The sequence below is a fragment of the Lissotriton vulgaris genome, chromosome 10 (assembly GCF_964263255.1).
Source record: "Lissotriton vulgaris chromosome 10, aLisVul1.2, whole genome shotgun sequence".
Taxonomy (NCBI): domain Eukaryota; kingdom Metazoa; phylum Chordata; class Amphibia; order Caudata; family Salamandridae; genus Lissotriton; species Lissotriton vulgaris.
The window spans coordinates 1,011,692,038-1,011,705,654 of NC_141698.1; the positions used below are offsets into that span (position 1 = coordinate 1,011,692,038).

The window sequence follows — 13,617 nt, forward strand, 5'->3', positions numbered from 1 at the left end:
GGGAAGCCGGGTCTCGTCGAGCTGGGTCGTCGGATTCGTGATGAAGGACTTGCAGCAGACCGCAGTGTTCTTTAGGATGGTGCCCGCTTGATGCAGGGTGACTACTCCTTAGCCACAAGGGAGAATCTTGAAGAAGAAATCTTGAAGTCCTTTCGAAGAAAGTCGTGTCTTGATTCCAAAGATGATCTAATCTGAACAGGGGGCCCGCTCCCATCTTTATACTAAAAAAGGGGGCTGACCCGGTGACTAGGTCCTGCCTATAGGTGGGACTAGGAGGGGGGGTGGTTACACCCCTCTGCCATGCCGGACTTCCCCAGGCCAGGGGCTGGTGTGCCCCTGGAACTGGTTCAGACCGGCCTATGCGTAGTGAGCACCGGGGTGCCACTCAGCAGTCACCTTCCTGTAAAGCCCTGCCTACCCAGGATACACAAAACCAGGTCTGGGACGGTGCTAGCACCGCCCCTGACAGGAAACCCTTTGTCCAGGCTCCCCTCGCTGGAAGGACTCCCAGCTACAGGGGGTCAGACTCGTGTCTGTGGTGGCAGCATCCATTTTGTGGAGCTGAGGCTTCAGTTAACTTTAACCGGGGTTCACAGTTACATACATGTCGTGTCCCTCTAGAAGGGTGGAATGCTAACCCCGTCGCCAGAATTGGCGAGGGGTTAGTATTCCAATTCGTATGACACCTTACTCGACATGTTTTGATAAAGCAATACCAAAGTTAGCATTTAACCGCGAGGATTATATTGCACTTAAGAGTATATGGTATGCGATATCATGGAACAGCTATTAGGACTTGGTTCCGCAAGCTGCAGACAGGCTCAGCTCATGCCAGAGCACCATCTCACACGATTCCAAGCACTCTGCCTTCAGGATTGTCAAGGCCTGCCATAGGAGTGACTGATAGGAATCTGTGTGTCCATTTTAGGGTTAGGTATAGGTATACTACACCTACAGCAAAGGGTGATTACACGACTTTGCCCCAGCTGTCATGCAGCCAGTTGTGTCAAATTTAAGAGGCCAGCCAGGGGTGGCATAATACATGCTGCAGCCCCTGGCAGCCCTGGGTACACCTATGCCCTGAGTTACAGGGTCTGATAAGGTGGCCCAGTACCAATTGGAAATGTACCTAGGGTACATGGAATCCATTTTAAAGAGAGAGCAGTAGGCCTGGGGTCCTGATTGGCAGGGCCCCAGGTCGACTATGTCAAAAACCAGCTAAAACACAGGGCAAAAAGTTGGGGGCAACCATAGTCAGGAGGTACCTTCCTACAATATGTTCTTTTATAAATAAAGTAATTTTAATGTGATTGCAAACATGTTCATTTGATATATCTATTCTGATATTTCAGATGCATTAATAAGCTTTTATTCATCTTTGTCTGTGACAATAACATGTGAAACATTTGTTAATTAATTAATAATGGTTTTAATGGGAGTGTTTCAGTACAAGTCTCCCACCATCCGCAACCGACTTTGATCTGGTTTACTGCTTGCTATTCTGATTCAGGCTTGTGAATCTATGAAAGATACCCCAATACTGGATAAGAAAACAAGTTACTTACCTGTAGCTTCAGTTATCCAGTATTGGTATCTTTCATAGATTCACATGCATCCACCCTCCTCCCCGGAGAGTCAGTTCTCTAGAATTGGGATACTTATTCCCCACTTATGCTAACGAAAATCTGAAGAGAACTGGCTCTGCAGAGAGGGTTCTAGAGGGTGCTGACAGCTGATTGGCTGTGACAAAGACTTGGGTCTTTTCAGCATAATGAGGTAGAAAGGCTACTTCAATCTAGGCCTCAGGCCTGTATTTAGGGCCTACTACTATAATTTACTTTTGGCACTGCTTTTTTATTTACTGTGGGACTCCCGCCTCGGCGACGGGGATTGATTCAGGCATGTGAATCTATGAAAGATACCAATACTGGATAACTGAAGTTACAGGTAAGTAACTTGTTTTCTTCTCTCTCCTCCTTCCGTGGCTACGGAGGAGGGAGCTACTTATCTGTGGTGCTGCGCAATGCGTCCAAGGCCTTGGGCCTTGAGCTCCCTGCAGTGGGCGTGAGGGCTAACCTCCTCACTGAGGTGCTTCAATCGCCAGTAAGCTCTTCGGAGCCTCTGCTGCAGTTTAATGAGACCCTCACTGACGTTCCGATGGGCACTTGGTCCAAGCCCACCACAGTCCCTAATGTGGATCGGAACGTGGCCCGGCGCCACCGCCTAGCTCCGGGTGACCCCCGCTTTCTGTCCACCCACCCCACCCCTGAGAGTCTGGTTATCCAGGCCTCCACGTCCCAAACCGCGTTCCCGACCGCACCCCCAGATCGGGAATCCAAAAGGCTGGAACAGTTTGGCAAAAAACTGTTTTCCTCCTTCAGTCTAGAGTTGCGGTCCATTAATACCACATGCCTTTTGCACCATTACACCCACTGCCTGTGGGATACGGTGGCGGACGTGCTGCCCCAGTGTCCGGGGAGGCCAGGGCACGGCTCGCCCAGGCTCTTGCTGAGGGGCGAGATGCAGCACGGTACTCCATTTGATGTGGACTTGACACCACAGACTCGCTGGGCAGAGATATGGTGGCGATTCGTCGTCACGCCTGGCTGAGGTCCACAAACTTTTCAGGGGATATTCAAAGCACTCTCATGGACATGCCTTTTGATGGAACACTTTAAGGACTCCAGGGCTACGGCCAAGTCCTTGGGCCTCTTGGCCCAGCGCCAGCAAACTTCTGCTTTTTGCTCCTTTCGTGGCCACGGAATGGGCACCCCCGCACGTTCGTCCAGCCACAGGTCGCAGAATCAACCTCAACGCGGTGGCGGGCGTGCATTCCGCCATGGCAGAGCAGGGGGATAGAGAGCCGGTCAGTCCACAACCGCTCCCGCAGCATTTGCCTCAAAGCCTTCCTAGCCCGAGCTTTCAGGCCCATTCCACGCCAGTGGGAGGCAGAGTTCACCATCACCTGCTCCACTGGCGTACCATCACTTCGGACAGGTGGGTGCTGCAAATCGTCCGAAGGGGCTACTCCCTCTCCTTCGAGGAAGCCCCTACAGCCTTCGAGGAAGCCCCTACAACCAGAATGGGCATATCCGGGACTGTTCTCAAATGGTTCACATCCTTTTTTGCACAACCGATCTCAGAAGTTCAAGATCAACAACGCTCTGTCCACGCCTGTGCCAGTAACACTAGGCGTCCCACAAGGTTCCTCCCTATCCCCCACACTGTTCAACCTCGTCATGGAACCACTCACCACCTTGCTTCAATCTTCAAAGGTACACTTCCATATGTACGCCGATGACACTCAGCTCTACCTCAAGCTTCAATCCCCTGAAGACATCAAACTGTTGAATACCACACTAAGAAAGACCCAAGCTTGGCTGGCCGACAATCACCTCAAACTAAATGCTCTGAAAACTGAGTTCCTTCTGATCTCTCCTCCCACGAAAAAGGCCATCACCCAAACATGGCTCAATCATCTAACCGCACTCAATGTCCAGCCCACCATCGTGGACTCCGCAAAATCCCTTGGCATCACACTGGACTGCAATCTCGACATGCAGCAGCATATTAGCAAAGCAACTAAAGGAGCCAACTTCCAAATTAACACGCTGAGAAAACTCAAACCCTTTCTTCCACCCAAGGACTTCCAAACTGTTGTTCAAGCCTTAGTCATTCCTCGGATAGACTACGGTATTGCGGCTCTCAGCGGGCTCCCCCTTACAACAACGGCTCCCCTAAGAGCCTCCCTGAACGCGGCCGCGAGACTCATCACTGGCTCAAGAAAACACTCGCACATATCCCCTGATTTAAAATCCCTAAACTGGCTGCCTATTGAAGCCAGAATTCAGCTGAAAATTGCCTGTATGGCGCACTCGGCCATACACCACAAGTCACCCAACTACCTCTCTCAAAAGTTGACCATTTCAGGAGGCTCAAGATCCAACAGAAGCACAAAAACGCTCCTCCTGAAACCACGGAGATTCCGGAAGGAAAAAACATACAAACGTTCCTTCTCAGGAATGGCGCCCAGGATCTGGAATGCACTCCCGCCAGAAACTAGGCTTATCCCTTCCACTGCACTCTTCAAGAAAGAGGTGAAGGCCATCCTTCAGGCTAAATTCACCTGAATACTATTGATACTGGAACAATGACAATACCTGGCTCCTACATTATCGGCCTTCTGATTGCTTACCTATGCGAATCTCTTTTTGACTGATCTCCGATCTAAATCATCGCACGGATGCTATATTATTGGTTGCCAACTCGGCTATTGGGGTGTACACTATGATTTGAGTGCCTCACTAACTTGCAACGCCCCCATTACTGACTACTACTCTGCTTTTACACTGCGTTTACTCACCCTAAGGGGTGCTATAATCGTACCCGATTAGACATTGTACTGCTTCAATATTAATGTTTCTTGATTGTTATTAGTCTGCATACTCTTGTGTGATTGTCACCCTATTTTGCAACTCACTGACTACTGAATTTTATATTGTTTCAAGAGTTTTGTTTACCCTACCTACTGTGTCTGTAAAGCGCTCTGATATCTGCAAAGATCTTGTTCGCGCTATATAAAACTTTAAATAAATAAATAAATAAATGCCACCGCAGTACCACCGCATGTCGGGGGATCACTTGCAACTTCTGCAGGAGGAAGTACGGCCCTCTTGGCCAAGGGGGCCATCGAGCGCGTTTCTGACCCAGAAGTAGGACAGGGTTGTTACTCCCACTACTTTCTGGTTCCCAAGAAGGGCAAATGGGGCCTGCGCCTTATCTTGGACCTCAGAAGTGTCAACGTCTTCCTCCGGAAGGAGAAGTTCAAGATGCTGACGTTTGCTCAGGTTTTGGCTACCCTAGACCCTGGAGACTGGATGGTAGCATTGGAATTGCAGGACGCTTATTTCCATATTCTCGTCCTGCCGGCCCATCGGCGTTACCTGCGGTTCACGGTAGGCCACAAGCACTTTCAGTTTACCGTGCACCCCCTTCGCCTCCCCAGTGCCCCTCGGGTGTTCACGAAGGTGATGGCGGTGGTCGCAGCTCATCTGCGCAGATTAGGGGTTCCAGTCTTCCCCTATCTCGACGACTGGTTGTTGAAGGCGGGCTCGCCCCAAACAGTCGTCTCCAGACTACGGCCGACCTCCTGCATTCGCTGGGGTTCTCCATCAACGTGCCGAAGTCACACCTGGGTCCCTCCCAGAAGCTCCTCTTCATCGGAGCGGTTCTGGACTCGATGCAGTTTCGGGTTCAGCGTGTTCGGGATATTCAGGCTCTGATTCTGATCTTTCAGCCTTTATCCCGAGTTTCGGTCAGGATGACCCTACGGCTGCTGGGTCTGATGGCCTCCTGCATCCTGCTGGTACATCACGCCAGGTGGCGGGTGCGTGCTCTGCAGTGGGACCTGAAGTTCCAGTGTGCACAACATCAGGGCATCCTGTACGACCACGTCCTGATCTCGGAGTGCACTGCACGACAGTTGCAGTGGTGGCTCACGGACCTCGATTGGGTCAGTGACAGATCCCTCTCCCTACCCCAACCAGAGCACACAGTGGTGACGGATGCGTACATCTTGAGATGGGGGAGCCACATGGGAGAGGTGGAGATCAGAGGCCTCAGGTCTCTGGCGGAGTCCTGGCTCCATATCAACCTTCTGGAGCTGCGGGTGATCCGACTTTCAATGAAGGCATCCCTCTGTCCGGGGAAGTGTAGTGCAGGTATTCACGGACAACTCCATGCCATGTGGTATTGCAAAAGGCTCCTCTCTGTTATACTTGAGTAAAGTTTCCACTCTTGGCACTATTTACATGAAATACTTGTGTTCTGTATTCAATTTAAGGGCATAATTTCCGCACTGTCAATTACATTTGAAAATAGTTCTTACTAGGTTGGTGTTTTTAGACACAATTCAGCTGATCAATTATTTTTTCAGTTATGCCTGTGCCGACTCTTGGACTTTAAGATCATTGATTGTTTTTTAAATTGATCAAGTCAACTGTGTCGCTAAGCTTGCATTGGCAAATCATATTCATAGTGCTAACAAACTATCATCTGCCCTCATTGGATGTTATTGCCAAAATACCTTTGACTAACTGTAAACATGATTCGAATTCAATTATAAAACTACATGAGCTTCATTATGATTTGGGATTAGATTTAAAATAGAACACCCTCATTACACCCAACATTCTTCCTTCCAAAAATGCAGTCCAATTTAGATTCTACCTTGTTTTATGGTTTCAAAATCGATTTCTTCCACTTTTGATTACTTTATTATTATTTTTATTATTGGGCATTTATTAAGCGCCTGGTTACGCCACTGGCGTGTCCCCGCGCTATGACAAGTGGAGTGACTGTCCCCCCTACTCCCAACCAAGCTATCTACTGAAAAAGATGTGTTTTAAGTTTTTTCCTAAACTGGATTTCAGAGGGTTCAAGCCGAAGTTCCAGTGGCAGATTATTCCAGCACTTGGGAGCAAGGTATCTGAAGGACCTGCCTCCCATACGAGCTTTAGATATTCTTGGAACTTTTAACAGCCCGGTCTGCGAGGACCGGAGACTGCGTGTAGGCTCGTAATAGGCTACTAGGCTCTGGAGCGGAAGAGGTGCCTTGCCGTTCAGAATACGATGGCAGGTGGCAAGGGCCTTAAACTTCACTCTCCTCTCAATGGGGAGCCAATGGAGCGCTCGCAAGGCTGGCTTGGCGGATGACCTCCTGGGGAGTCTGAGGACCAACCGCGCTGCCGCGTTTTGAAGAACCTGCAGGCGGCCGATGACCCTGCCTGTGGCCCCCAGATAGAGCAGGTTCCCATAATCGAGTCGGGAGGTGACCAAGGCATGCACCAGCGTCTGACGAGCTGAGATGGGGAGCAGGTCTAAGACTTTCCTGAGGGCTCTCAGAACACTGAAGCATACCCCCGCCACCCGACCGACATGTGGGCCAAAGGTGAGGTCCTTATCGAGCCACACGCCCAGGTTCCTGGCCTCACGGCAGGGAGCGGGGACTTCCCCCAGACAAGGAGGCCACCACGCCGACGACCACGCCGCCGGTGCACCCCCCACCACGAGCACCTCGGTCTTGCTCCCGTTCAACTTTAAACAGTTGGCAGACATCCAGGCAGCAAGGTCTTTCATGCAATTCCTGAAGATGTCTGCCGCAAGACCGGGCGCGCGCGATAGGGAGATGACCAACTGCGTGTCATCGGCGTAGGACACCAGGCGGAGGCCATGACCCTCCACAATGGCCGCCATATCAATCTTTCAGTTTGACGGTTCTTGGGCCAAGGGCATAGAGACTAACTAACTGTACTGCCTATGCAGTGGTACTACTGAATCAATGGAACATATACTTTGTAAAATCTCTTTACAGGGACACGGGTAATAAAACAGTTAATGACGCTACCGTCCACTGTTTTAACAGTAGTGAGAATAATGATATTTGGTGTTTTATTTATTCTTCTAAGATCCTCCGTAGCAACTTAGAATAATGCGAGGTAAGCTTTATCCTGATGTAGCAAAATTGCCTTCACAAAATTCTTTTTAACTCTTTTTTTGGGCTATTTTATTGCTTCTTTATATATTGTTGTATTGTATTGTCATTTTAAGGCTTTTACTAACATTTTTCTTTTTAGCTTCTGTAACCCATGCCAGATGATCTTATTTCATTTATTGCTGTCGTATTGTACATGATTTGTATTCTATACCATAATGTATACATAACATTCCCTACTACAGAGACTGTTCAGTCAGATGCACTCAGCCCACATATTAACTAATGTTTTTACTTTATATTTGTGTATTGTGCCCCTGAACTATGTATCTTTTCGCCAGTGTTAAATCTTTGGTGCCTCTAACCACCTAACCATGCAGTAAGTCCTTTCCGTAATAAAATTCATAGTACATACTCACATTAGTTTGTTCATGTTTTACCCGCTGTTTCGAGAATAGTAATTTGGCACCTTTAACTGACTTTTCCTAGATCACCGAGATATTCAGAAGGTGCTATATTCATAATCTTCTTGTGTTTTTCAGATGGTGCTTTGATGAAACTGTGACTCATTTCATCTACCAGGGACGACAAAATGACACCAACAGGGAGTATAAATCTGTGAAGGAAAAAGGAATACACATAGTTTCAGAGCACTGGCTCTTAGCGGTATGTATACCTAGCTTTACCGTATCTTAACAAAACAAGCACACAACATTTCATGTGTTTTATTGTTTCCTTTGGTATACATTAATGGCTGGTGATGTGAACCCTGCACATTGCTGAAGAATGTGATCTTCCAGGAATTGAGATTTCACTGAACCTTGGTATTAAATGCTCAGTCTGGGAAGAAAAGAACATCTTCTGTTGGGATCCTAAATGTAGGAATCCTTTATGTGTTGGAAGTAGTAAAGGAAACAGTTATTTGCTATTGAACATAATGTATTTCATTCCAAGTTATAGGGCAACAGGCGCTTCATATCTAAAAGCCTGGTTCTTGAAACATCTCATAATTTAAGTTTTTTAACCTATTTTTATTACAGCCATGTCTCCTCAATAGTAACAATGTTACAAAAGGAGTGGAAAGTTCCACAAAGGCAGAATAATACAACATACCTACTTTAAAGCTTACTATAGTACAACAACCCCGAGCCTCACACACTCCACCCTCCCATGTGTCTTTGTCTATTCAGAATGGTTGCAGTTTGCCCATAAAATAAAATAATAAATGCACACATCTTAGTAATATGAAAAGATCAAGTGATTTAGACTAATAGGTGCGAGTCTCTCAAGTGTCAGGTGGGTATTTTATTTCTCTGAATTCTGTCCGTGTACAGTGCAGCACCTGCAGTACGATTAACAAAAACATATTTTGAACATTCTGCAAAGTTGCAAGTGTCTTAAATGTTTGTGGAAACAACTGCAAGCTCTTGGTGCTGCGCTTTTTTTGAAACAGCATATATTAAGATGCTTGTTTCTCAACCTTCTCTGGATTTGCTGGAGTGGTGGAGATGTGGATTGTATTTTCAACCGAAATCTTAGAGGTTTTGATGTAGGTTTTGTGTTACTTTTTGTTGAGGGGCCAAAGGCATGCGGGGCCAGCTGGGTGAAGTAACCTCACACGTTATCATCTGATAAGCTTCCAGAGGATTCGGGCTCTGGCAAGTTTCAGCGCTAGAGAAATTGCCTAACAGGATTACTTTAAAGAGGCAAACCTTTTTTTAAGGTTTTGTAACCTTTGTTGAAATACATTTCTTAAATTGGCTTTCCACTGACTTGTCCTGTGATATTCAGTTTGAAGGATTACTATACCATTTTGGCAACTTCTATGGGCTGTGTTGATGTACAGCTGAATGGAATATAGCTCTGCAGGGAGAAAAAGCCTTTCACAAATTTACAGCAACTTCATCTTGAGGGGAGTGGAGGAGGTAGCAGATAATGAGGGGAAAGTGGCTCCGCAAAGCTTCCACTTGCAGGGTCGGTTAACGTGTTGGAGTATGTGTTTGCGAGCTTGTTTGATACCTTTTGCCACTGTAAGGTTTTATTAATAAAACTCAATTAAAAGATTTGAAACAAAACAAACCTAATCCATTCTTCAGGTCTACCACCAAGAACAACTACGCTTGGATCCTCTGGAATGAGAAGTCCTTGACGACTGCCAGACCCATCTACCAGTGTGTCCTTAGCTTAGGGCAGGGCCACCAGATGTGTATTGCATTTTTTTCAGCACCCTTCTGATAACATAGGGAACATATTGCACAAGTTTGTCAGAGTTTAGGTATCAACCCTTCATTATTTTGAGGGCGGATTCCCTCTGTTGAAAAATCCTATTGTGCTTGGAAATGTCCCTCAAAGCATTTTCTATGTCCCTTGTCCTGCCTAAAACATTACCATCCCTCCACTTTGCACTATGTAATTCACATAACCAAGCAGCTGTATATCTATCCCAGTGATTGTTGTGAGCATCATTTCTATAGGTATTATTTAAGTAAAACCCCATTTCTATGGGTAAGATGCATCACCCAGTGTTGCTTCTCTGTCACCCCTAGCTTGAATGATCCAATCTGCACATTTTGAAATATATCGATTATAGAGCAGCAGTTCCGCTCTTTGCATTTCTTGAATGGAATGTCATGGCCTGCTGGGGAGAAGTCACGGTTAGAGTGAAAAGATGTCAGAGGTAAGTAATTTGGAGTCTTGTCATCATAGGAAATGTTATAAATCAACTGAAGTACTCATGGTGTGGCCGTCATATACATTTTGAGGTCTTGTCCTTCGGGAGTCATAAAATGGCTATAGTGAATGGTCTGCCAGGGCTTTATCCATATGTATCTAATGTTTGCCAGACTCTCTGCTCCATATATGCAATTGGTCCGCTTTATAATAATTTCAAAGTCCAGTAGCCTCAAACTACCTTTTTGTCTTAGTTGTATTTAAAATATTTGCAGAAATGTGAGGAGTTTTTACAGAAGTGCCGTAAGAACTCTCTTTTTTATACAGACTAGGAGGTATTGAAATACGTACAGATGTCACTGGATGATATTTGGGTCAACAGCTGACACCCAGCCTACCTGGAACACATACATATTTTGCAATCTGCTAATTTCCTTCCTGATTCCTTGGATCCTAGCTGGTAGTTTATCACAGTTTCTCAGTGCTAGCTAATTATTGAAACATATATGAACTCCTTGGCGTTTAATTGATTTGGTTCCTTTGTAAAGGCATTATTTCCCTTAACGGTCCCACTTTCACACCAGTCAGATTCATGAGGTCTTACTGACGTGTATTTGAAAAGATAGATGAAACCTAAGTTGGGGTCACGTACAAACTCCGAAGGTGTTTTTGAACTATTATTAAACGTGTTGTGGATATATGAGTAAAACATATCCCTTTCACTTGTTGCTCTCTCCACACCTCAGTAAAGTTTTCCATAAAATCACTTGTGTCCTCTGTAATGGAAGACACCCATGCATCACCTGGTTGTAATTCACCTTCAGGACCAGGGAACACTCAGCAGACCCAGATGCAGTGCTTAACTACATTAAAAAATTCTTGCTCTTGAACAGTCCTTAGATTGTAACTGTAGCGAGTACATTCATATCCAATTTTTCCTTAGCCTAGACCTACCATTTGTGCTGATCAGTTCTTGAAGCAGAAAAGAAGCTGTGTATCAAAATGGCCACCTATCTGTTGTGTGTTTGCTTTGGCAGTCGGTTTGCATTGAGTTATTTGCGATCTGTAAAAGTGCTCTGTACAGCTTTCTCTCGTTGTGGTCTTAAGCAATTAAAGTCTTGATAAAATCCAAACTAGACCTGCCTAAATTGTGAAATACTCATCTACTGTAATCCACTGCTCACATTAATGTTTTTTCTCCTATAACACTGCACTTAAAAATTGAAGTATATCAATCAAAAACAAAACAAAAATACTTAAATAAATCCATATATAGACTATAAACGCTGAGTGATTTTTCTGTTGATGAAAAATGAACACTATTTCACACAAGAAATGTCGATTTTTCTTGTTTGTCACATTTAATTTGGTTTCTTCATTTGCTTCTCTATCCCAAAAACTTTTTTGACAATTTGGTCAACATCCATGTTGTGGCATCTTTTGCATGGAGATCTAGCCATAAGTGAGCCTGGCATGCCGGCAGGAACATTGAGCCTCAGACAGATGTGATCACCATGTCTGCAGTTAGCCCTAGACTTAGCCCCTTCAATGCGTGGTTTGATGAGATTTTAAATTTCACATTTTCTCTCAAGTATCGACACTGAAATTACTTTTGTGTTCACCTTTGGAGGATTCAGTATTACACTACCGATAGGGGTCGGCTTAGATGTGGCTGCACATGCAGCATTTTGTAAAAGTACACATGTTGCTATTCCTCTTGTATACACATCTCTGTTTATAATGCTTCTGCCTATAAAAGCTTCACATTAACACCTGTACTGAAGTATTGTTTTGTGTTGAAAACTTTCCATAAATAGAGACACAAGACAAGTCTGCTAATGTCAGTACCAATAATCTCTGTTGCAGTGCGCAGAAGAAGAAAAGCGGCTTTCTGAGTCTCTCTATCCACACACCTACAATCCTAAATTGAGCCTGGATATTAGTGCTGTACAAGATGTCAGACCTTCCAACAGTAGAGGAATAGTAACTGGAAAATCCACAGACCAAGAGGTATGATCGCTCATAAAATATTGCAATGTGCTTTCTGCCCAGCTAGATATTACTTAATGGCTGTGATATGTTTTATTGTTTTCGATGTCTTTATGTAACAAACCTGTCCTTTAACCATATTGTCCATTTTATGGTATTTAGATTTATTCAGTTGAATATATTGTCCTTACAAAACAGTAGCATAGAGACCATACATCTTAGTTGTGCAGCTGACAACCCAGCTTTTCCAAACTATCATCTACTGAAGTGCAATATACAACCTCTTACAGGATTACAAAGTAGTTCATGATAAAAGGTTCATCCTGGGCTCTGTACAGCGGTTGGACTTGATTTAAAAACCTCCTATGTGATGTTCTTTATCCTTTGTTGAATATTCAGATCTGAATCTATGATTCCTGCTTTAGAGGTGTAAGTAAGGCCAACTGGCCTATCTCCGTCCACCTCCCATCAGTCATGCTACTGACATTGAGGAAAATGAGTATTCTGGCGTCCCGCAGCAGCACTCTGTTTTCCTTTTTCTTCACCTTGTCCAAGATAAATTCCCAGGTTGCTTACTGTCTAACCAAATGAGGAATATGGAACCAAACTGGGACCCTCTTCATGTCTCTACCACAGACCTAAAGTAGTGAAAAGCCATGATTTTCACTTGAAGCATCCCCTTTTTCCCCGCATTGGTCCTCCAGCCAGTTCGCTGAAAATGTTGTGTAATCTTTTCCATCAGCCCTCATTCGGAATCCAGTAACTGCAGCTGGGTTCCCCTCGTCTGTTTTTCAGTGTCCTCTAACTGACCCGCCAGCATCCACTTTTTCTTCGGCTAGTCCTTAATTCACCTCCTTAACTTCTCACAGCAAAGTGACTAGCTTTATGTTTCCCTTTTACTCCTGTTTAAGTTATTCCTCTGTACCCATTGCTCTCGTCTCTAGTTTCACCAGAGCCTCATTTAATTTTGTCCATTTTCCTGTCAGTACCAGCAGTTGTCTCTTATATGCGTGGCAGCATTCCAGCGAGACCTGTGTTGAGGGCCATTGGGACATAAGAGACCCAGAGCTCAGAAAGTTCTCTGTGCATTGTCAAGCGCTCCTCTAATTTGCCCTTTTCAGCTCATTTCACTACACCAAGGCAAAGATGTCTTTTTTCTGAAGGACCAAGAGCAGATTTTCTTTCATGTGAAGGAAGAATAGCATAGATGGCATGAGCCCCTCGCAGAAAGTACTGGGAGATCAGAGTAGTGAGATGAGGGAGATCCACCTAAAAGTCTCTTGTTTCTATTTTTGAGGACTATTCTAAGGGAAGATTCAGAGGGGAGGGAGGATAAGTTGTATTTCAATTGTTCTATTTTCACGATAAATATGTATGAACATAAGATATATATATATATTGGACTGTGATACACATGTAATTTAACTGTAAACACTCGCAGCTCTGTTCGTGAAACGACTGGCACT

The 13,617-nt window shown here is 45.2% G+C and overlaps 1 protein-coding gene across 3 annotated transcripts in view; it reads left to right on the forward strand.

Annotated features, from left to right (window-relative positions):
• TOPBP1 (DNA topoisomerase II binding protein 1) overlaps window positions 1-13,617 on the forward strand; it is a 289,247-nt gene that overhangs the window by 176,091 nt on the left and 99,539 nt on the right. For all 3 annotated transcript variants that reach the window (XM_086942059.1, XM_086942060.1, XM_086942061.1), the window contains 2 exons: window positions 8,035-8,158; window positions 12,029-12,172. In XM_086942059.1, the coding sequence (XP_086798185.1) occupies window positions 8,035-8,158; window positions 12,029-12,172 (268 nt within the window). The remainder of the gene's footprint in view (window positions 1-8,034; window positions 8,159-12,028; window positions 12,173-13,617) is intronic.